Below are 24224 nucleotides of genomic sequence, written 5' to 3'. Positions count from 1 at the left end.
TGCTGGGGTAAACCAAGTCTCTGGTTATCGCTGCCCTCGATGACAGCACGTCCAGCGGTCCTTTCAGTGATTCTGAGGTGGACTGGAGCCTTCCTCCATACACTGTGTACTCTGTGTGTCCCTGGCCCCGTTGGCTTGAAACCGCCGGGTCCCGTCCCTCTTTTTACTGGGGTCCTGCTCTTAGCAGCTGGCACGTGGGATTTCTGTGGACTGCTCTGTGTGGGAAGTCCTATCCCTCCGTTGGGCTGACGCCGCTAATCTCTGAGCCGTTGCAGATAGCATGTGAAGCTACTACCCGCTGCAGGCCAATTCCCGGGTTGCGTGAAGCCACGCCCCCGGTGTGCCCGACAAGTTAGTGTTTGGGTGACTAGGATTTGTGCTGTTGGTACAGAATCACTGTTGCGGACCGCGGAACCAAGGAGGGTGGGCCCTGCACCAAGGATAGAGAGTGGTGCAGTTCCCTGTGACACCCAGGGGCGTCATATTTACATACCAATTTTGAGCCAATTCTGTCCACTGGGTTAGTCTGGACACTGCTCCAAACATTTTAGGTTATTTTATGGCCACCTTGTATATACGATAAAATATAAAGTAATGTTATTAACCACAACATAAATATGGCCATAATAATTTACTCTGAGCTGGGGATACACCAAATAATGTTCCCCAGACGAGTGCAAACTTCAAAAAACATATTGAAAACACAGGAGAACGAGAAGAATAAGTACCAAAAAATACTAGGATAAAAATTCATAAATGTAAAAAAATACAGTATTTATCTTTTATTAATAATTACAATACATGATAAATGAAAGAGTTAAAAGATAGAAATGATTTATGGATGGGTACAGAGAAGTAGGGCATCAATATTTTATATGGAAGTACAGGAAAAATAGTAGACAAAAAGCACAAAATTGTGTGCACCCCTTGCAACTGAGCACCCCCCCGCAACGCAGATGTAAAAAAAGACCTGAATGTGTATCATATTTCCCGACTATTATTAAATTTTGGACATGTGAAAAACACCTACAAAAGATATATGTTGTCACACATATTAGAATAATTGAAATAAAGTGGGGAACTAATGGTAAGAAGGGAAGGTCACAGCAGTTGTAAAGAGATAGATCTTATTAATATGGAGATCCATAAAGGATACATCCAATAAAGTGCATAGTGCTAGCTGACATTACCTCTGTAGTAAAATGAGTTTGAATGAGGAGCAGGGGGGAGCCCCAACGATCGTTTCGCTAATCAGCTTTTTCCCAGGGGTGATGATGTGAGTATGTGTCTATAGACAATTCTTATAGTGCAGGTACAAATGTGCTTGATTGCTATTGATTGTGGTCACAACAGCGCATGCTCCGGTCGCCGAGGCCGAGCAGCAAAAGGAGACACAGCGCCACTGTATGTGGCCCATGCGCAGGAGCCATGACGCGTCACCATGGCTCCCGTACATATGCACACGGCCAAAGCGCCGATTCTCCCCGACGATCAGCTGTCAGCAGGCCAGGGCACGCACACAGCCACAAACAAGAGCTAATGTTATGTAGGAATGTATAGTGTGAGGTATTATGTACAAGATGTAGCAGAGTTGAGAATGTTACTATGTAGAGGTGTAGTAGTGTTGATAATGTAATGTCTGTGTATTGGTATAAGGTGTAATGTTGCGTAGTATATAATGTAGGATGCTTAGTAAGGTATATAAGTGTTATAGGTATGCAGGTGAAAGGAGAAATCTGCCCGGCAACAGACAGCTGACAGTGGGATTAGGCTATAGGGGAGGAGCTACTGCTGTGGGGGAGAAATGGTTTCTGTGGGAACATCATTTCGGGCCCAGCCTGTGACAGGAACTGACCTTAGGTCTGAGGAGCAGCAGAGCCGCATGATAAGGGTGTCATAAAGAGAGGGAGCAAAGCTTATGTTCAGTAAAACTACGTTATTATGAACTTGTGGTCTCCTTCAATGAACTGTGTGCCATCTGGTCGTGGCCGGCCAAAACCATCGGCAACATGCGGCCTGCAACACCACACACCAGCCAGGACCTCTATTTTCATGTAGCGTTCAGGGGTTCAGCAGATGATTACCTCGCCCATGACTACCGCCCCGCACCCCGTTACACTTGGCGTAGTCAGCAAAATCGGGCCTTGATTCAGGGAATCCAGCATTAAGTGGAGAAGGCTCAATCCACAGTGAAAATTGCGACCATTCTTTGGTCAAAGATGACACCAGGCATAGGCATTAAGATGGTGGACAATTGCGCTGGTCTAAAAGAGACTTCGGCAGCTCAAGTGTTTCATGGAGTGCGCCATAGGTCACAAGTTAAAGCATCACTACAATGAGTTTTTTTATTGCACCCCTGGAGTGATGTTTTAATTCTAAGTCCCCTGAGCCTTGTCTTATACTCACCTGCATCCTTTTCCAGTGGCGCTCCGGTCAGTCTGGGCTGAAAAGCGACTAGCTGGCAGTTCCAGTGTTTCATGAAGTGCGCCGGAGGTCACTCTTCCATGCATCTCTATGAGAGCCTTGTTCTGGCCTTGTCCTGGCTTTCCTAGAGATGCATTGAGTGCCTGTGACATAATTTCTGACTTCTGGCCAGTCCGAAGCTATGGGCACAAGATGGTGCTGCAGTACCGGAGCTGCGTTGGTAAAGTATGACAACGCCGGAAGGTGAGCATAACACATGGGGCGGGGGGCTTACATTTAAAAATCAACAACGCTGGAGTGGTGCTTTCACTGTGTCAGCTTTCCACCACCAATTTAAACGGGCTTTACACAGTACGATCTATCGTGCGATCGTATCCGCCCCCATCGTTTGTGCGTCACGGGCAAATCGCTGTCCGTGTCGCACAAAGTCGTGAAACCCCCGTCACACATACTTACCTGCTGAGCGACCTCGCTGTGGGCGGCGAACATCCTCTTCCTGAAGGGGAGGGACGTTCGGCGTCACAGCAACGTCACACAGCGGCCGGCGAATATAAGCGGAGGGGCGGAGATGAGCGGGACGTAAACATCCCGCCCACCCCCTTCCTTACGCATAGCCGGCGAGTGCTGCGGGACGCAGGTAAGCTGTGTTCATCGTCCCCGGGGTGTCACACGGAGCAATGTGTGCTGCCCCGGGTGCGATGAACAACCGGTGCCATGTTAAATAAACGATTTTTTAAAACTCAGCGACGAGTACACGACTCACGATTTGTGAGCCATTCTGCGTCGCTCGGAGGTGTTACATGAGACGACGTCGTGAACGATGCCGGATGTGCATCACGAAAACCGTGACCCCGACGATGCATCGCACGATAGCTCGTCTCGTGTGACGCCCGCATCACAGTTGTATGTATGTATGTATGTATGTGTGTGTGTGTGTGTGTGTGTGTGTAATAAATATGTATATATAATATAGCTATAGCTGACTGTAATATCTGCAGTAAGTAGCCAGTTCATTAAAGCGTAGGTGTTTATGACTAATTTTAGATTAGCAGCTAGTAACCGATGGCTAGTGACAACTGTCCTGTCATTTGTCTTTCTATGCCTGCTATGTAACAGTGCCTATCCCTTGTGGGTGAACCCACGAGATCTGCCACTCCCTGTTTATTCACCTTTCCCCTGTATATCCACGATCCGCTGGCAGTCAGGAGGACTGGGGACGCCATTGTGCTGTTGTTTTTTATGGAGACATTAACGTTACTTTGCTTTTCATTTCTTTACATGTAATGTAATATTAGGCGCCGTCACGTTCGATTCTCATGTGTTTGCATTCATTCATTTTAGGAACCTCGGACGTCTCTAGCTGTTTGCTGCAACCATGGAAATGAAAGGTAATGTGGATGGTAATTTAATTGTAAACTGAGCTGGATTATATTAACCCTTAATTATGTGAATGTGCTGTAATTGTATTTATTTAATATGCATTCTGCTGTATGGTAGCATTATTATTGTTTTATTATTATTTGGTTTAATATTATATCGACATATATATATTTTTTTACTACATCTTCAAAGGATCTAACAGTCCTCTGTTTTTTTTTTTTTTTTTTTGTTTTTTTTTTTTTTTTGTTTTTAGTATATTTATACAAAACAATATATAATTTTTTCACAATGGCTTCCCCTTTAAAGGAATCCTGTTGCAAGATTTTCCAGATATAAACTAAAGCCACCTTCTTTAACACCTCTTTTACAACAGTTTAGTAAGGCTACTTTCACACGTGCGTTGGACGGCTTCCGTAGAATTGCGTTGTGTGACGGATGCAACGGATGCGTTGCATATAGTGGCACAACGGATGCTAGGGATCGTACAAAACGGAAAGGTTTTTGTTTTTTTTTTTTATTTTTTTTTTTCTCTACTTTACCGTTTTACCGGCAGCAGACTATTGTGAACGATCAGCTGATCGCTCTCAATAGCCGGCTGCCGGGCGCTCAGCTGAGCACTCACACATGCCGGCGGCCGGGCACTCAGCTGATCGCTCTCACATGCCGGCGGCCGTGCACTCAGCTGAGCGCTCTCATATGCCGGCAGCCGGGCGCTCAGCTGATCGTTTGGCCGCAGAGAATGTGTGCGGGGGGCGGAGTGAGGAGTGGGTGGAGCCGAGCGGGCCATGGCGCTGAGGACAGGTGAGTGTGTGTGTGTGTGTGTGTGTGTGTATGTATATGTATGTATGTGTGCGTGCGTGCGTGCGTGCGTGTGTGTGTGTGTGTGTCTGTGTGTGTGTGTGTACATACATGCGGAGTGGAGTGCGGGAGGGGGCGGAGCCAAGCGGGGAAGTGTCGGGCTCCCTGCACACGTAGCGAGGGTAAATATCGGCCAAGCACTTTGCTTGGTTACCCGATATTTATCTTGATTATGGGTGCAGGGAGCCAGAGAGAGCATGCGCAGTGAAATCCTACGGATTGTGCTGCTCAAAAAAACGTTACATGCTGCGTTCCTCCCGTCCGGCGCAGCATCAAAATAACGACGCTGCGTCGTCCAGCGGATGCAACGCTGACACTTGCGTTACAGTGCGTCGTCCATACAAGTCTATGGAGAATAGCGCAGTGCGTTAACGGACTGCGCTATTCTCCATAGTGACGCACTCCGCTGAACGCAAGTGTGAAAGTACCCTAACCTGTATATATCTCCTATGCATATCCAAAAAAATACATTTTAAAATATCCCTATCTGGCATGGTCCAGTCTGAATGTATGGGCATCCGCCAGTAGGTGCAAAAGAGCACCGATGACCTGAAAGTAAAGCTGGCACATTACAGCAAGACCAGCGACACTCATTAGACTGTCTGGGGGGATTAAAAAGGTATTTTCTTTGTCGCTCCATTGGGAGACCCAGACAATTGGGTGTATAGCTTCTGCCTCCGGAGGCCACACAAAGTATTACACTTTAAAAAGTGTAACCCCTCCCCTCTGCTATACACTCTCCCGTGCATCACGGGCTCATCAGTTTTTATGCTTTGTGTTGAAGGAGGCTGACACTCACACAATGCTCCACATTTTAGTCAGCAGCAGCTGCTGATTATATCGGATGGAAGAAAAGAGGGCCCTAACAGGGCCCCCGGCATGCTCCCTTCTCACCCCACTAAGTCGGCGGTGTTGTTAAGGTTGAGGTACCCATTGCGGGTACACAGGCCGGAGCCACATGCCGTTTTCCTTCCCCATCCCTTAGGGGCTCTGGGGAAGTGTGATCCTATCCGGTCATCCAGACACTGGGACCGGCCTCCCTCCGCAGCCCCTGTGGGATTCTGCCGGACAGGAGACGGAGTATCATCAGGGACAGGGCCCTGCATCTACAGGTACTCTGTGTCCCCTTGGGGACGGTGCATAGAGCACCTTGACCTCAGACGCTGCAGCGACTGCGGTGATTGGTATGACGCCGGGACTACCGCGCCGACCGCGCCTGCTTGCCGGCCGCGGTTTTAACTTTAGTCCCCGGCTTTTGCGGCCTAGTGCCATACACTCCCGCCCCCGGCCCTGCCAGTCAGGGGGAAGGGCGGGACGGTCGGTCTAACGCCGACAGTGAGAGCTGGAGCACACTTGGCTGTCCTCCGCCCCCCTCACTAAGCACTCTACGGCACAGATCCCCGCACAGGTACTCGGTGTCCCCTTGGGGACGGTGCATGGAGCACCTTGGCCTCAGATTTGGCAGCGACTGCGGGGTTGGTACGGGACTACCGTGCCGACCGCGCCTGCCTGCCGGCCGCGGTGTTTAACTTCAGCCCCCGGCTTTTACGGCCTAGTGCCTTAAACTCCCGCCCCCGGACCTGCCAGTCAGGGGGAAGGGCGGGATGGTCGGGCTGACGCCGACAGTGAGGGCCGGAGCACACTTGGCTGTCCTCCGCCCCCCTCACTAATCACTCTACGACACTGATCCCCGCAAGGTACTCAGTGTCCCCTTGGGGACGGTGCATGGAGCACCTTGGCCTCAGACTTGGCAGCGCCTGCGGGGTTAGTACAGACTACCGCGCCGACCGCGCCTGCTTGCCGGCCGCGGTTTTTAACTTTAGCACCCGGCTTTTGCGGCCTAGCGCCTTAAACTCCCGCCCCCGGCCCTGCCAGTCAGGGGGAAGGGCGGGACGGTCAGTCTGAGGCCGACAGTGAGGGCTGGAGCACACTCGGCTGTCCTCCGCCCCCCTCACGTTTCACTCGGGGCACCAGATTCCCGCACTTTTGGGGTTACGCCCACGGCTCCCCCCTCCACTGTAAACGCCGACAGCCATGTTTTTAAGCAGCACACACTGCTTGAGCGGTCGGTACGCCAGGGGGCTTCTTCTCGGTGCTGGGCCCCCTAGAGTGCTGAACTGTATATATAGATATATAATGTTTGTATGCATTTTCACAGTTCGGCTGTACATATGTATCCCTCAGTGATCACTGTGAGCATTGCTCGGGCCATGTGGCACTCGCTCAGCCGGAGCCGGGGGCACTGGTTGAGCTCCGCCGGCGTCCCCTGTCCAGGCGGCAGGGACAGAGTTGCAGCTTTTGCTGAGAAACTCTCTGAGTCATTTTCACTATCCATGGCTCAGGCTATGGACAAATGGTCTGCTAAGATACTAGGAGCTTGCAGTCCAGACCGGCCCCTTACACAGGCCCCGGGCACTGCGGGATCGCCCCCAGGCCTATCTCGGTCTGCGACGAAGCGTGCTCCTGGGGTGGCCTCTAGTTATTACGTGGTGGACTCCGGCACGAACCGCAGTCCCAGACCGGCTAAGCGGCCTTGCTTAGAATCTTCCCCGACTTCATCAAGGGTCTCAGCTTGAGGACTCTCTAGAGGATGAGGCGGAGGTCGCAACCCAGGACTCTGTCCGGACGTGGCTCTCAAGGCTTCAGAGATGCTGTCCAGAAGCACAGGGCTTTCCCGGACAAGCGTTTTTACTAAACACCTTATAACACACGTTGTCCCTTCCCCTCTGACGTTGTTAAGGGTTGGGCTCAGTGTCCCAAGGTGCCCCTCCAGTCTCTTGACTGGCGGCTAGATCAGTAGTAGCAGGGGCTGACGGTTCAACGCTCAAGAATGCCACGGACAGGCACCATAGGCGCGTCCGTTGCCCCAGCTTTTGCAGCAGTGTGGGCACTCCAGGCTATCTCAGCTGCTCTGTCTGAGATTAATGCGGTCATACTCTGCTCCGCAATTAGCGTCTTTGACGTCTCAGGCGTCGGTATTTTCATCCTCCGCCGTGCATGCTGTCCTGGACTTGGCTAGCCGTACAGCGGTAGCATCCGCCACTCCGGTGGCGGTCCGCAGGGCCATGTGGCTACGCGAATGGAAGGCAGATTCTGCTTCCAAGAAGCTCTTGTCCGGTTTGCCTTTTTTCTGGCGACCGATTGTTTGGCGAACAATTGGATGAAACGATTGAGCAGTCCAAGGGAAAGGACTCGTGCTTACCCAGCCCAAACCAAAGACACCTCAGCACCCTCAGCTAGGTCCCAATCCTCATCGTCCAACGGGCCACAGAAGAGCCAGAGAACCTCTTCTGTATGGCGGTCCAGGTCAGGGGAGCGGTCCCCACATGTCCAAGACCGATGGATGAGACATTCTGTCTTACGGTTACAGGATAGAGCTCAGTTCTCGTCCTCCGACTCATTTCTTCAGAGCATCTCCGCCCCCCGAGCGAGCCGATGCACGTTTTCAGGCGGTGAACACTCTGACGGCAGGAGGAGTTGCGATCCCCGTTCCCCTTCAAGAACGTAGTCGCGGTTTTTACTCCAGCTTGTTTGTGGTACCAAGATAGGACGGATCACTCCGCCCCGTTCTGGACTTCACACTGCTCAACAGACAGAGAACCTGACGGTTCCGGATGAAATCTCTCCGCTTTGTCATCGCCTCGATGGCCCAAGGAGACTTCCTAGCATCAATCGACATCAGGGATGCTTATCTCCATGTGCCGATTGCACCAGAGCATCAACGCTTCCTACGTTTCGCCATCAGGTCGAGTCTTCACCAAAGTCATGGCAACAGTGGTGCCGGTCCTACACTCTCAGAGCCACTCGGTGATCATTTACCTAGACGATCTTCTAGTCAAGACACCCTCCTGGGGGGCATGTCAACTCAACCTGAACATTGCTCTGGAGACTCTCCAGAGGTTTGGGTGGATCATCAATTTTCCAAGGTCAAGATTGACACCGACCCAGTCACTGACTTGCCTCGGGATGGAGTTTCATACTCTCTCAGCGATGGTGAAGCTTCCGCTGCATAAACAGCGCTCACTACAGACAGGGGTGCACTCTCTCCTTTGGACCCAGTCACACCCCTTAAGGCGCCTCATACACTTCCTAAGGAAGATGGTGGCAGCAATGGAGGCAGTTCCCTTGCGCAGATTCGTCTGCGTCCGCTTCTATCGGACACCGCAAATGGGACAGGAGGTCGACGTCCCTAAACAAGAACGCCTCTATTTCCCTTGCAAATCTTTCCGGCCCCAGCCGGGGCTGTGGTCACGACGGACGCGAGTCTGTCAGGGTGGGGAGCGGTCTTCCTCCGCCACAGGACTCAGGGAACCTGGACTCCGACAGAGTCCTCCCTTCAGATCAATGTTCTGGAGATAAGGGCAGTGTATCTAGCCCTAAAGGCGTTCCAGCGGTGGCTGGAAGGCAGGCAGATCCGAATTCAGTCGGACAACGCCACGGCGGTTGCATACATCAACCACCAGGGGGCGGACTCTGCTGTGGGCGGAAGCCACAGCCTCCACCATCTCCGCAGTTCACATCCCGGGCGTAGAAAACTGAGAAGCAGATTTTCTCAGTCGCCAGGGCATGGAAGCAGGGGAATGGTCTCTTCACCCGGACGTGTTTCTAGAGATCTGTTGCCGCTGGGGAACACCGGACGTCGATCTCATGGCGTCTCGGCACAACAACAAAGTCCCGGCATTCATGGCTCGGTCCAAGGATCACAGAGCTCTGGCGGCAGACACGTTAGTTCAGGACTGGTCGCAGTTTCGACTCATGTATTTCCTCCTCTGGCGCTACTGCCCAGAGGGTTACGCAAGATCAGGTCAGACTGCCGCTGCACCATCCTCGTCGCTCCAGACTAGCCGAGGAGATCGTGGTACCCGGATCTGTGGCACCTCACGGTGGGTCAACCGTGGGCACTCCCAGACCGACCAGACTTGCTGTCTCAAGGGCCTTTTTTTTTTTTCCATCTGAATTCTGCGGCCCTCATCCTGATGGTGTGGCCATTGAGCCCTGGCCCCTAGCGTCATCAGGGTTATCTCAAGGGACAAGTATCGGCGCTTTCCGTGTTTTTTCAAAAGCGTCTAGCCAGACTTCCGCAGGTCCGCACGTTCCTGCAGGGGGGTTGACCACATAGTCCCATATTACGAGCGTCCGTTCGCACCCTGGGATCTTAACAGGGTGCTGACGACTCTTCAGAAGCCATCTTTCGAGCCGATGCGGGAGGTCTCTCTATCTCGCCCTTCGCAGAAGGTGGCCTTCCTAGTGGCAGTCACATCACTCAGGAGAGTGTCTGAGCTAGCAGCGCTATCATGCAGAGCCTCCTTCCTGGTGTTTCACCAGGATAAGGGGTTCTGCGTCCGGTCCCGGACTTTCTCCCTAAGGTATCCCCGTTTCATCTCAAGCAGGATATCTTCTTACCCTCTTTGGGCCCTCATCCAGTTCACCAATGTGAAAAGGATTTGCATTTATTAGATCTGGTGAGAGCACTCCGGCTCTACATTTCTCGCACGGCGCCCCGGCGCCGGTCTGATGCGCTCTTTGTCCTTGTCGCGGGCCAGAGTAAGGGATTTCAGGTTTTCAAGTCAACCTTGGCTCGGTGGATCAAGGAACCGATTCTTGAAGCCTACCGTTCTTGGGGGCTTCCAATTCCTGCAGGGCTGTAAGCCCATTCTACCAGAGCCATAGATGCTTCCTGGGCATTGCGACACCAGGCTACGGCTCAGCAGGTGTGTCAGGCGGCTACCTGGTCGAGTCTGCACACTTTCACGAAAAACTATCAGGTGCATGCCTCTGCTTCGGCAGATGCCAGCCTAGGTAGGCGACTCCTTCAGGCGGCAGTTGCCCACCTATAAGAGGGGGCCGTTTTCGGCTCTTTTTATCGAGGTATTCTTTTACCCACCCAGGGATTGCTTTTGGACATCCCAATTGTCTGGGTCTCCCAATGGAGCGACAAAGAAGAAGGGAATTTTGTTTACTTACCGTAAATTCCTTTTCTTCTAGCTCCTATTGGGAGACCCAGCACCCGCCCCTGTTCCCTTCGGGCTGTTGTTCTTTGTGTACACATGTTGTTCATGTTGAATTGTTCTTTTGGTTCATGGTTTCAGTTCTCCGAACATCCTTCGGATTGAATTTACCTTAGACCAATTTATAAGTTTCCTCCTTCCTGCTTTGGCACCAAAACTGATGAGCCCGTGATGCACGGGAGGGTGTATAGCAGAGGGGAGGGGTTACACTTTTTAAAGTGTAATACTTTGTGTGGCCTCCGGAGGCAGAAGCTATACACCCAATTGTCTGGGTCTCCCAATAGGAGCTAGAAGAAAAGGAATTTACGGTAAGTAAACAAAATTCCCTTCTTTTGTAACATTGTAACATGCAATAGGAGTTATTATTATTATTTTATTATTATTATTTATTATTATAGCGCCATTTATTCCATGGCGCTTTACAAGTGAAAGAGGGTATACGTACAACAATCATTAACAGTACAAGACAGACTGGTATAGGAGGAGAGAGGACCCTGCCCGCGAGGGCTCACAGTCTACAGGGAATGGGCGATGGTACAATAGGTGAGGACAGAGCTGGTTGTGCAGTGGTCTACTGGACTGAGGGCTATTGTAGATTGTAGGCTTGTTGGAAGAGGTGGGTCTTGAGGTTCCTCTTGAAGCTTTCCACGGTAGGTGAGAGTCTGATGTGCTGAGGTAGAGCGTTCCAGAGTATGGGGGATGCACGGGAGAAATCTTGTACACGATTGTGGGAGGAGGAGATAAGAGAGGAGCAGAGAAGGAGATCTTGTGAGGATCTAAGGTTGCGTGCAGGTAGGTATCGGGAGACTAGGTCATAGATGTAGGGAGGAGACAGGTTGTGCATGGCTTTGTATGTCATGGTTAATGTTTTGAACTGGAGTCGTTGGGCGATGGGAAGCCAGTGAAGGGATTGGCAGAGTGGCAAGGCTGGGGAGTAGCGAGGGGAGAGGTGGATTAAGCGGGCCGCAGAGTTTAGGATAGATTGGAGGGGTGCAAGAGTGTTGGAAGGTAGGCCAGAGAGCAGGAGGTTGCAGTAGTCGAGGCGGGAGATGATGAGGGCATGCACTAATGTTTTTGCAGATTCTTGGTTAAGGAAAGCACGGATCCGGGAGATATTTTTGAGTTGTAATCGGCATGAGTTGAAGAGGGCTTGGATGTGTGGCTTGAAGGATAGAGCAGAGTCGAGGGTCACTCCAAGGCAACGAGCTTGTGAGACTGGGGTGAGTGAGCAACCATCAAGTTTGATGGAAAGGCTTGTTGGAGGAGATGAGTGAGGAGGAGGAAAGACAATAAACTCTGTTTTGTCCATGTTAAGTTTTAGGAATCGTGCAGAGAAGAAGGATGAAATAGCAGAGAGACATTGTGGTATTTTGGTTAGTAGAGAGGTAATGTCAGGTCCAGAGAGGTAGATCTGTGTGTCATCGGCATAGAGATGATACTGGAAGCCGTGGGACTCTATGAGCTGTCCCAGGCCGAAGGTGTAGATGGAGAACAGCAGGGGTCCAAGAACTGAGCCTTGAGGGACACCGACAGATAGGGGGCGAGATGAGGAAGTGGTGTGAGAATGGGAGACGCTGAAAGTTCGGTCGGTTAGGTATGAGGAGATCCAAGATAGGGCCAAGTCTGTGATGCCCGGAGATGAGAGAATCTATAGTAGGAGGGAATGGTCTACTGTGTCGAAGGCAGAGGACAGGTCCAGGAGGAGGAGGCTAGAGTAGTGTCGCTTGGCTTTGGCGGTTAGTAGATCATTGGTGACTTTGGTTAGGGCAGTTTCGGTAGAATGATGTGGTCGGAAGCCAGATTGAAGCCGGTCAAAGAGGGAGCAGGAGGAGAGGTATGAGGACAATTCAAGATGGACATGCTGTTCCAGTAGTTTTGAGGCGTAGGGGAGAAGGGATATGGGGCGATAGTTTGACACAGAGGATGGGTCAAGGGAGGGCTTTTTGAGGATGGGTGTAATAGAGGCATGTTTAAAGCATGAAGGGAATACACCACTTGCTAGTGATAGGTTGAAGAGATGGGTTAGGGCTGGGATGAGGACTGCGGTGATGTTGGGGATGAGGTGCGATAGGAGCGGGTCCAGTGCACAGGTGGTTAGATGTGATCTTGAGAGTAGAGTGGAGAGATTGTTTTCTGTCATGGTGGAGAAGCTGGATTTGGAGGAAGAGGGATGAGTAGCTATGATGAGGGGCTGTGGGGATTGTGGGCCAAAGCTTGCTCTGATGTTGTCAATCTTCCGCTTGAAGAAAGAGGCAAAGTCTTCAGCTGAGAGGAGAGGAGAGGGAGGTGGTGCCGGAGGCCGGAGGAGAGAATTGAAAGTGTTGAATAGCTGTTTAGGGTTGTGAGAGAAAGAAGATATGAGGGATGAGAAGTAGGTTTGTTTTGCAGCAGTGAGTGTGGACTTGAAAGTGGTGAGGGAGTCTTTAAATGCAATGAAGTGCTCAGTGGAATGAGACCTCTTCCATCTGCGCTCAGCAATTCTGGAAGCCCGTCTTAGTTCTTTAGTCTGCCTTGTGTGCCAGGGTTGCCTGTTGATTGTGCGGGTTTTGGTGTGTGTGAGGGGGGCAGCTGATTCAAGAGCTGCAGAGATTGTAGTGTTGTATAAAGTTGCAGCGGCATCTGCATCATGTAGAAATGCAATGTCTGTGAGGGGGAGAAGGGACAGAGAAAGGGCGTGTAAATCAATGTGTTTGATATTTCTGCGAGGGTGTGAAAATTTGTGGAGGGGGGGTTGCATACTTGGAGAAGAGAGGGAAGAGAATGTGAGTAGGTTGTGGTCAGACAGGGGGAGAGGCAAGTTAGAGAGGTTAGATAGGGAACAGAGGCGAGTGAAGATGAGGTCCAGCGTGTGGCCATCTTTGTGAGTAGCTGCAGAAGACCATTGGGTGAGGCCGAAGGAGGAAGCGAGTGTTAGAAGTTTGGAAACAGATGAGTGGGAAGTGTCAATGGGGATATTGAAATCACCCATGATGATGGTGGGGATGTCGGTGGTAAGGAAGTGTAGTAGCCAGGTGGTGAAATGATCAAAAAAGGCAGTGGCTGGCCCTGGAGGGCGGTATATGACAGCCAGCTGAAGGTTGGAGGGGGCGTAGATGCGTACGGCGTGCACCTCAAAAGATGGGAGCGTGACAGAGGGTGGTAGTGGAATTGGTGTAAAGGAGCATTGGTCGGACAGGAGCAAACCAACTCCTCCACCATGCTTGTTAGTGGGGCGGGGAGTGTGAGAGAGTTGGAGACCGCCATAAGAAAGTGCAGCAGGAGAGGCAGTGTCAGAGGGGGTGAGCCAGGTTTCTGTGATGGCGAGGAAGGAGAGTTTATTAGTGATGAACAGATCATGAATGTAGGATAGTTTGTTGCAGACAGAGCGAGCGTTCCATAGAGCTCCTGTTAGTGGGACTGGGGGAGCGGGGGCTGGGTGAATGGGTGTGAGGTTTGCGAGGTTGCGGAAATTTGTGTTAGGTTGTTGAAGAGGGTTTGAAGTGACAATAGGGATGTGGTGAGGAGGACCAGGATTTGAAGCAATATCCCCAGCAGTGAGGAGAAGCAATGAGAGTGTTACTAGATGGGAGCAGGAGAGGCCGTGTGTGTCTGGAGACACTGGGTGAAATGTGGAAGAAAATATCTGAGGGGAAGGTGAGAGGGGTGGGGAGGATGGAGGGAGAGATGAATAGTTCATTACTGGCTTGAGGGATCAGAGGGGGCAGTGAAAAGTGAAGTATTATAGGGGTGAAGGTGAATAGAAACACAAACATTGTTTACAGTGACTATGTATGCTGTTACCTTCCGGTCACTTCCGGCCCAATTCTGGCCTAATTCAATGCATCATACTTATATGGTGCAGACTTGTATTGGTGCAGACGAAAAGTCTTGTGCAGACTTTTAGTTGCCCCACTATATACACATACAAGTGCACTCAGCTGTGAAGGGGTGGGTTGCAAGACTAACCCCTTGATCACTCAATCAAAAAAAAAAAAAAAAAAGAAGATGCAGCTTAACATAGGCAAAATAAACAAAGGTCATAAAAGGAGGGTGCAAAACAGAGGGGTGAGATGCTGGAGGATGTCAGGAAGATATTGAAGCAAAGAAAGAACAGGTCAGATATAGTGCAAAAGTAGAGTGCATGAATTGACATACCAGGTATTAGAACACAGCAGAGCAAAGTGGAGTGGAAATCAGTTCATGGGAAAGTAGAGTGCATGAATTGACATACCTGTGGGAAGATAGACATGGTGATTAGATGATGGCAGATGATAGATGATAGATGACCAAGTGCATCATAATATCATCTCTGGCCTAATTCAATGCATCATACTTATATGGTGCATACTTGTATTGGTGCAGACGAAAAGTCTTGGGGTTGGGGACTGAGGCTATGTGCGCACGTGTGCGCTCTGCACCGCACCTAAAAGGTGCGCTTCAGAGCGCAGCTGAAAAGCTCCGTTCTGAAGCTCATGGTGCCGGCAGAGAACGTGCGCTCTGCATGCAGCTCCTGCCATAGACAGAGCAGGGGCTGCCGGCAAAGCGCACGAAAGAAATGACATGTCACTTCTAAGAACGCACTTCGGGCAGCAGGTGCTGAGGCTCATGTAATGGTGTGACGTCCTGCATCTGCAGTGCTCCATGGAGCAGGTGGTTAAACTTACTCTTGCCGGGCCGTTGCGGGTCGGGTCAGGCGATGTCATGGGTGGCCTTGCCTGATTCCGTTGCCCCGAGGAGTACAGTAAATGAAGGGAAAACAGGGTGATTGGGAAAGTTTGTCGTGACGTCACTTGTGGTATGCGGCCAGGGAGTAGCCGCCACTGCAGAATTCCTCACCGGGGCAGGTGTTATGGCAGCCGAGATGGTGTCACTCCCCACAACATGAGCCGCAGCACCACGACCCCTGACACCGCTGGAAACGCGCCGGCCATAGAGGTGATTATAGGCTTTTTTTATTTACTTAAGCGAAACATGCGGAATCAGAAGGGGTTGTCCTAGTAGTGGACAACTAGAGTAGATGTTCACGACAAGCACTTATATGTTAACAAATGGAAGATTAAAGGGTGATTAATAATGTTTTGAAATATATACCTTACATTGCTTTTAATGACTTTACCTACATTACAGATGGAAAGTACGGACCAGACCCAAATTCTGGAGGTTACACTCCTGCAATGAACCCGGGTCCAGGTCACCCTGCTCAAGGATATCCACCAATGAATTACCCTGGTCCTGGATATCCAGCTCCAGCTATGCCAGGTCCTTATGGATATGGACAACCCCAACCAGGAGGATTCCAAGGTAACACAAAAAAATATGATTTGAAATGCATTTAAGTTGGATTAGACTTACACTGTATCCAGCTTTTTTCCCATAAACATTGCATTTACATAAATGTGACATACAACCCCAATTCTCCAAAAAGTAGGGACTCGGTGTAAATGTAAAGCAAACAAGTATAAAATGATTTGGAAATCTTTTGTAACCAGATTTTGTTCACACTAGATCATAGAACACAGATCACAAGGTGAAAGTTAGACATTTTTACATTTCATTTGAAAAATAGTTGGTGGGTGAATTTTCATCTAAGTCACATGATGGTACCTATATTTTCATTATGCCATCTATTTTGACCTATAGGTTTCTATGGTCCATGCTCTTGTACTGTATTAAAGGGAACCTGCCACCAGTTTTATGGCTTATAAGCTGCGGCCACCACCAGTGAGCTCTTATGGGCTCTCAACATTCTAACATGCTGTATATAAGAGCTCAGGCCGCTGTGAGAACATAAAAAACACTTTATAATACTCACCCAAACCGGTTGCTGCGGTGCTGCTTGGCCCGGTGGCCAGCGCTGTTCTCCGGGATCGCCGCCTCCTTTCTCGGCCATCTTGCTCCTCCGTCTTCTGAAGCCTGTGTGCATGACGTGTCCACGTCATACACACTCTCCGGCATTGATGTCCTGCGCAGGCACACTTTGATCTGCCCTGCTCAGAGTAAAGTATTGTACTGCGCCTGTGCAGGACCTCAGTGCCGGAGAGTGTGTATGAGGTGGACGCGTCATGCACACAGGCTTCAGAAGACAGAGGAGCAAGATGGCCGAGAGAGGAGGCGGCAGTGCCGGAGAACAGCGCCGCCCACCAGCCCAAGCAGCACCGCAGCAACTGGTTTAGGTGAGTATTCTAAAGTGTTTTTTATGTTATACCCCGGCCTGGGCTCTTATATACAGCATGTTAGAATGCTGTATATAAGAGCCCACTGGTGGTGGCCGCAGCTTATAGGCCATAAAACTGGTGACAGGTTCCCTTTAAACATTGTAGTTGTATTTTCCTGACACTCGCCCATTCTTTCATCTTGTTAGTATTTGATTAGTTTATATGTAATTTAATTGCAGTGCACATTCTGAGACCTGCCCTAATGCTGTGAAATGGCAGCACTCTCTATTACTGCTGATGCCTCTGCTTTACATCATGCAGCTAATTACTAATGGCCTAGACCCCATTTGCTATTATTTGGGTTTTTATTTTTTAGAACTAATAGGATGCACTTATAAGCACCAGTGATCAAATGAAATTAGGTTATGTGTTCAATATCAGTAAGTGCATCTTCTTGCATTTCCTGTGATTGTTCGCTTGTTAGTTCCGTCACTTTTTATAAAGCCCAGTTCCACAGGAAACCGAGAATAATTCAATGTAAATGAGTATAAAACGGCTGCATGTAACCTGTCAAATCTAGACCATTGTTTTCTAATTTAAAGGGAGTGTGTCATCAGAAAATGACCTATTCTTTAAATCAGATTTTTGTGTTGAATGTATTTTTTTTAAACATTTTGCCAGTATTTTTTTTCCTGTATCACAATTTTTATTGAATATAAAAATCAGAACTCTTTCAATCTTTCCACTGGCCATTGGGTTTATTTTTAGACTTTAATTCCTGTAATTTCAAGAAATTCACATGTACATTAGCAGCAATGAACCTTATTTTTTTTTTATTGAAGCTTCTAATGAGCTTGTGTAAAGGTCATTGTGAAGGGAGAGAGCAGGGTCAGCCATCATATGAATACGGTTAATTGTGGATCATGTGCTATTGGCTATATACACAGGGTATACCGGTCAGTGTAATCCTGTCTCTGATTATAATGAGCCTGCTGAAAATTCTTTCTGAAAGAATAAGAAGTATGAATCTAAAGTAGCGCCAGTGACCAGTGTAAAAATTGCAAGATTACCAATGTTGTTTTTTAATAAAAAATTGTGCTACGAACAAAGAAAAACATTGTCAATTTTTTTTTTTTTTTTAAAGTCCAACTGCATTCTGGTGATCCTGGTTTATTATAGCTAATATGTGTCCCATTGATGTGCCCTTATTATATACACAAAGGCTAAAGGGTGCTTTACACACTGCGACATCGCTAACGATAGTCCCCGCCCCCGTCGTTCGTGCGACATTTGGTGCTCGCTGCCGTAGCGGCCGGCCAATAGAAGCGGAGGGGCGGAGATGAGCGGGACGTAACATGCCACCCACCTCCTTCCTTCCTCATTGCGGGCGGCCGTAGTTACGACAAACAACATCACAACTGACCAGACAACAATTTTTGGTAAGTGAACGACGCATCACAGACCAACAATTTTTGTCTCTTTAAGGTCGCACATAGGTGTCACACGCTGCGATGTTGCTAATGACGCCGGATGTGCGTCACAAACACCGTGACCCCGACGATATATCGTTAGCGATGTCGCAGCATGTAAGTGGCCCTTAAGTCTTCATTGCACTGTATATTGTACCCCGTATGAAAAAAAAACAAATTAATTCTTTTCCAGGCCCTTACTTTTGATTGATCTCCATGACAGATATGGAAACCCCTAAAGGCATTTGTTTTTGTTTACAAATTTTCTTTTCAAATTCCTTTCAAGGTTTACATTGAACCTTCTTCTAGGGCCGCTGTATTCCTCTGTCTGTTACTGGTTGCAGAATCCAGTAACTAACAGTCATTTTCATTCTTTTATGCTTGTGAACGCTGCAAATTTAGGCATTCGCAGTGTCACCTCAGCCTCTGGTATGTGATGGGAGTTCTTCTGCGTATGCCTGAAGTCACGGTGTTCAGAAGCAGTCATGGGAGAAAAGAATAAGGACGGATTAGGTATGTCAGTAACATCTCAGTGGGCATGCTGTCAGCATATGAGGCAGGACTAGTGCACCTTTTTGACTAGTCAGTCATTTGAATATGCGTAAAACGAAGTTTGAAAATGTGACTATCACCATACACTGTGTCCAGAATCATTAGGCAAATGAGTATTTTGATCCCATGATACTTTTTATACATGTTGTCCTACTCCACGCTGTATAAGCTTTAGAGCCAACTACCAATTAAAGGGGTGGTTCACCCATTTTTTTTTTTTCCCCAATGATTCTCACTTACCATTGTCTGCATCTTCTGCATTGGCTTCCGTTTCCATTTCTGGCACTGAGCGGCGCTATCCTGCACGCTCAGTGCCTGTCACATGACCCCCTGGAGCTGTGGCATCCTCTGACGTCCCGGCATTTCCGGGCTCTCAAACAAGACGGGTACGTCACAGGATGCCGGCGCCACTCAGATTGAGTGACAGGGCTGTGGGCGGTGACTACCGCACGTCACAGCTCAGCATCGAGGAGAGGATCCGGAGGACGTCAGTGTGGAGCCGGCGTCCTGCAGATGGTGAGGCTGAGGCTCGGGGCGCCAGTGTGCAGTGCAGGGGGGGGGGGGGTCTTCAGCTGAATCCCCCCTGCATGTAAGTATGTGATCACACTGTCCACCCGCCCGCTCTGCTGCGATGTCAGGAGAGCGGCCGGTGTCGGGCAGTGTGATCGTGTGCTCCTCCCAGCAGCAAGACACTGACAGGCATGTCACCGCTGTGCTCTGCCATCTGTCCTGCTGCATGGGACCAACTGTCTGCACTCTGTCACCTGCACCACAAGTCACAGAGTGGAGACAGTTGGTGACAGAGCACCTCTGCCCCCCCCCTCTTCTTTTTCTGCCTCCCCCCCCTCATCTTTTTCCCACTCTCTTCTCCCCCCCCTCTCACGGCTTCTCATCTCTCCCCCCCTCCCTCTCTCTCCTCCCCCTCCTCTCTCTGGCCCCCTCTCGTCTCGCCCTCTCCTCTCTCTTCTCTCCTCTCTCTCCCTCTCGTCCCCGCTCGCGTCCTCTTCTCCCCCCCTCTCTCTCTTCTCTCCCCCCCCTCTCTCTCTTCTCCCCCCCTCTCTCTCTTCTCCCCCCCCTCTCTCTCTTCTCCCCCCCTCTCTCTCTTCTCCCCCCCTCTCTCTCTTCTCCCCCCCCTCTCCTCTCTTCTCACCCCCCTCGCTCTCCTTTCTCCCCCCCTCGCTCTCTTCTCCCCCCCTCGCTCTCTTCCTCCCCCCCTCGCTCTCTTCTCCCCCCCCTCGCTCTCTTCTCCCCCCCCCTCGCTCTCTTCTCCCCCTCCTCGCTCTTTCTCCCCCCCCTCGCTCTTCTTCTCCCCCTCGCTCTCTTCTCCCCCCCCTCGCTCTCTTCTCCCCCCCTCGCTCTCTTCTCCCCCCCCCCTCGCTCTCTTCTCCCCCCCTCGCTCTCTTTCCCCCCCGCTCGCATCTCTTTCCCCCCCCTGCTCGCTCTCTTTCCCCCCCGCTCGCTCTCTTTCCCCCTCGCTCGCTCTTCCCCCCCCCCCCCTCCGCTCGCTCTCTTCTCTCCCCCTCTCTCTCTCTTCTCCCCCTCCTCTTCTCTCTTCTCCCCCTCTCTCTCTCGTCTCCCCCCCCTCTCTCTCGTCTCCCCCCCTCTCTCTCGTCTCCCCCCTCTCTCTCGTCTCCCCCCTCTCTCTCGTCTCCCCCCTCTCTCTCTTCTCCCCCCCCTCGCTCTCTTCTCCCCCCCCGCTCGCTCTCTTTTCCTCGCTCTCTCCTGGCATGGTCAGTACAGAAATCTCTCCATCGTGGGAGGGGTGAGAGGGAGTAATAAACATGGAGTCCCTACTGTGTCTGTGTATTTATTTCTAATAAAGTATTTTTCTCTGTGTGATGTCTTTTTTTTTTTTTTTTTTTTAAACCCTTTGTTGGAGATTCTTAATGGCCAGGTTAAACTTGGCCTGACATTAAGAATCTCGGGCTTTATACCAGCTGGTAAAACATAGCTGGTATTAACCCCTTATTACCCAGCGTGCCACCTGCCACCAGGGCCACTAGAAGAGTTGGATACAGCGCCTGAAGATGGCGCTTCTATGAAAGCGCCATTTCTGGGGCAGCTGTGGACTGCAATTCGCAGTGGGGGGCCCAGAAAGTTTGGGCACCCTGCACTGTGGATTCCAATCCCCAGCTGCCTAGTTGTACCTGGCTGGACTAAAAAATTTGGCGAAGCCACATCATTTTTTTTTTTTTTAATTATTTCATGAAATTCATGATAAAAAAAGGGCTTCTCTATATTTTTTGGTTCCCAGCCGGGTACAACTAGGCAGCTGGGGGTTTGGGGGCAGGCCCGTAGCTGCCTGCTGTACCTGGCTAGCATACAAAAAATATGGCGAAGCCCACGTCATTTTCTTAAAAACGTTTTCAGGGAAAAACCTTTATAAAAAAAAAAAAATGCTTCCCTGCATTTCTATTGCCAGTGAAAGTAACACCAAGCAGCGGGGGCTAGCAGCCAGTAGCTGCTTTGGTTACCCTTAGCAATAGAAAATGCAGCGGGAGCCCACAAACAATGTGATTTTTTTTTTGTTTTTTTATTTTTAAGGAATTTTTTTTTAAAAAAAATCGGCATGGGCTTCGCCCATCGAGCACCAGGGGCATTTTACTGCTCAATTCATCCCAAGTAATCAGATGACTCCAGTGTCGGCCGATTACTTGTTCTGTGTCCCCCTGCATCCATCGCAGTGTGTACGGGCTGTGAGGTCAGCGGAGTGGAGACAGTGACATGCTCTGCTCTGACACGTAGTGTGCTGCATGTCACTATCTTTCACCACTCTGGGACTTGTTGTGCAGGTGACCGGATGATACATGTCACTAACTGCCCCACTCTGAGACTTGTTCAGGTGAGAGTGTATACAGTTGGAACAATGCAGCAGAAGTCACAGAGTGGAGCAAGTTAGTGACATGTATCATCCGGGTCACCTGCACAACAAGTCCCAGAGTGGATACAGTGACATGCAGCACACTATGTGTCAGAGCAGAGCATGTCACCAACTTGCTCTGCTCTGTCACCTGCGGTGCTGCATGTCACGTTTTTGCTGCGATTTGGTGCCTTTTTTGCTGCGTTTTTGCTCACTGCGTTTTTAATCAGTGCACAATGCCATTAAAGATTGTTGATGAAAAAAATAAAAAAGGTCTGATGTCATTTCCTTATTCAAAATGTTCATTGTATGCAGGAGAGCAGACAGCAGCTGCAGAACTACAAGGCTCAGCATCCTCCATCCAGGACTGTATGCAGTTTTTTTTACCCAAAAAGAAAAAAAAAAATGACATGGGCTTCGCCATATTTTTGTATGCTAGCCGGGTACAGCAGGCAGGTACGGGCTGCCCCCAACCCCCAGCTGCCTATTTGTACCCAGCTGGGAACCAAAAATAAAGAGAAGCCGCTTTTTTTTAATTATTTCATGAATTTCATGAAATAATTTAAAAAAAAAAAATGACGTAAGCTTCGCCTAATTTTAGTGTCCAGCCGGGTACAACTAGGCAGCTGGGGATTGGAATCCACAGTGAAGGGTGCCCAAGCTTTCTGGGCACCCCCACTGCGAATTGCAGTCCGCAGCCACCCCGGAAAATGGCGCTTTCATAGAAGCGCCATCTTCTGGCGCTGTATCCAACTCTCATAAACCACTATTAAGATAACAACCCAGGTGGAATTACACGAAAACCACTTAAACACACCTCTGTAAAAATATATATTTTATTTTATTCAAATTTATGGTAGAAAATATAAGACACCAAATGTCTGACATAAACACACAAAACACAGTGCTCATCAAGGCCTAGTGGAGAGCAGAGGGAGCGTGCAGAGAAAGATAGCTGATAGTTAAATAGCTCTCAGTGAACTAGGAGGGACTGCAATACTCCTCAACTCCTCCTGCCTACTTGCGGAGAGTGTTATAAGGTTTTGAACACTCCCCGCTACCGGGTGGCTGTCCCTATATATCCCTGTAGTCCACTGACCTATATCACCACCACCAGGTGCATTGTGAAAAGACCAAGACAACATATAATGTATTAAAATCTGTTGGTTCCTGACTAGGACTGGGAGACTATGCTACAGTCAGGTACTGTAAACAGCAGTTTAGGACAGAGCTAATGGGCCCAACGAGATCGGTACCCACAGCTCCTCCCGACGCGTTTCCCCCCCTCCTAAATAAATGTTCGGGGGTTCATCAGGGGTGATTAGCCACAACAACTACCTGTGAATAGACAAAAAACAGACAGTTGGTGTCTTCCAATATAAAATCCAACCAGTCTCCAAGAAATCCCCTACACATACAAGACTTACTTGGAACGGCATCCAAGTGTGGTGTAATAGCAGCAGCAGGGTGTGCTTGTACAATATAGCTTGACACCATCAACACAAAGGACTATAGATGTCCTCCTGGAATTAAAATATAGTTACACACCACGTAAGTCATTGTGTCTCCAAAATACCTATGCACCATGCAATAATCACACCTATCAGTGTATATTGTGCCACTACCTTCTAAGGTCCACTTTTCTTCTCATCCAACATGTAGTATTAATGTTGTTCAGTATCTAACACCGCCATATCTACATATACATGGATAATACAAAAACATGAATATGTAAGTCTATGCTTTGAGATAACATCTCTCCACAATATACCATGAAGATGGTGTCTTATGGTATCTAGTACTAGAACAGAGCATACCCATTGTAGGTAAATGATGCATAATGTTCTCCAGGAACAGTCAACCCTTTGGCGCCACTTCTAGGCCTTTGCTATAAGAGAAAAGAAAACCATCTCAAAAGGCCAAGGGGGTTTACATACTCAAAGCTCACATAACCATACACAGGCATCAATGTCAACAATACCTATAAGTCTGAATGAAGGTTTTAGATGATAGATGATGCACAGTTTGGCACTTGAAATGAGGTGCAGCGTGCACTCTCAAGCAGGAAAAATCTGTCTGCCCTCTCTTAGGTTGTGGATCCTGCTCTCCTGGTTAGCTCCCTGTAGAGAAAACATATTGTATAGCTCACATGCAGGGCGGAAGCATGTTGGCTTATATTGCCCTCCCGCTTGCCATTACCTGGGCACTGGTATTTCCTTAATGGAAGCCCTAGGTGTTTCCTTAGTGGAAATCCTAGGTCACTGCTTCAGATCCCACTAGTGAATGAACACGTCCTAGGAAGACATAATATACAAATAGCGCTAGTGCCAGGTTTTTTTCATCAATCATATCCAGATACTGGATATCATATACAATCCTGATTAAATAAGGAGAGTCACCTACCAGCAGGGAGCTCGGTCTTCAATGACCAAGGTACCAGGCGCTCAGACGTATAAAGTTCCTCAGGGCGCAACGATGTGGCCTCCCGGGCTGAAGATCTGATGGTCCGTAATGTCCCTGCTACCTGCCTGCCTCACCA

At 49.4% G+C, this 24224-nt stretch overlaps 1 protein-coding gene across 4 annotated transcripts in view; it reads left to right on the top strand.

Annotated features, from left to right (window-relative positions):
- Positions 1–24224, top strand: part of LOC142295513 (phospholipid scramblase 2-like) — a 113416-nt gene that overhangs the window by 33693 nt on the left and 55499 nt on the right. For 3 of the 4 annotated variants that reach the window (XM_075338612.1, XM_075338614.1, XM_075338616.1), the window contains 2 exons: positions 3766–3812; positions 15777–15950. In XM_075338612.1, the coding sequence (XP_075194727.1) occupies positions 3800–3812; positions 15777–15950 (187 nt within the window). In that variant the 5' untranslated portion in view covers positions 3766–3799. Of the gene's footprint in view, positions 1–3589; positions 3813–15776; positions 15951–24224 lie in introns of those variants that run through there. The other variant, XM_075338613.1, reaches the window with a different exon arrangement.

The sequence above is a fragment of the Anomaloglossus baeobatrachus genome, chromosome 3 (genome assembly GCF_048569485.1).
Source record: "Anomaloglossus baeobatrachus isolate aAnoBae1 chromosome 3, aAnoBae1.hap1, whole genome shotgun sequence".
NCBI classification, from domain to species: domain Eukaryota; kingdom Metazoa; phylum Chordata; class Amphibia; order Anura; family Aromobatidae; genus Anomaloglossus; species Anomaloglossus baeobatrachus.
The sequence above is the reverse complement of the archived record's forward strand: the minus strand, read 5'-3'. Positions and strand labels throughout refer to the sequence as shown.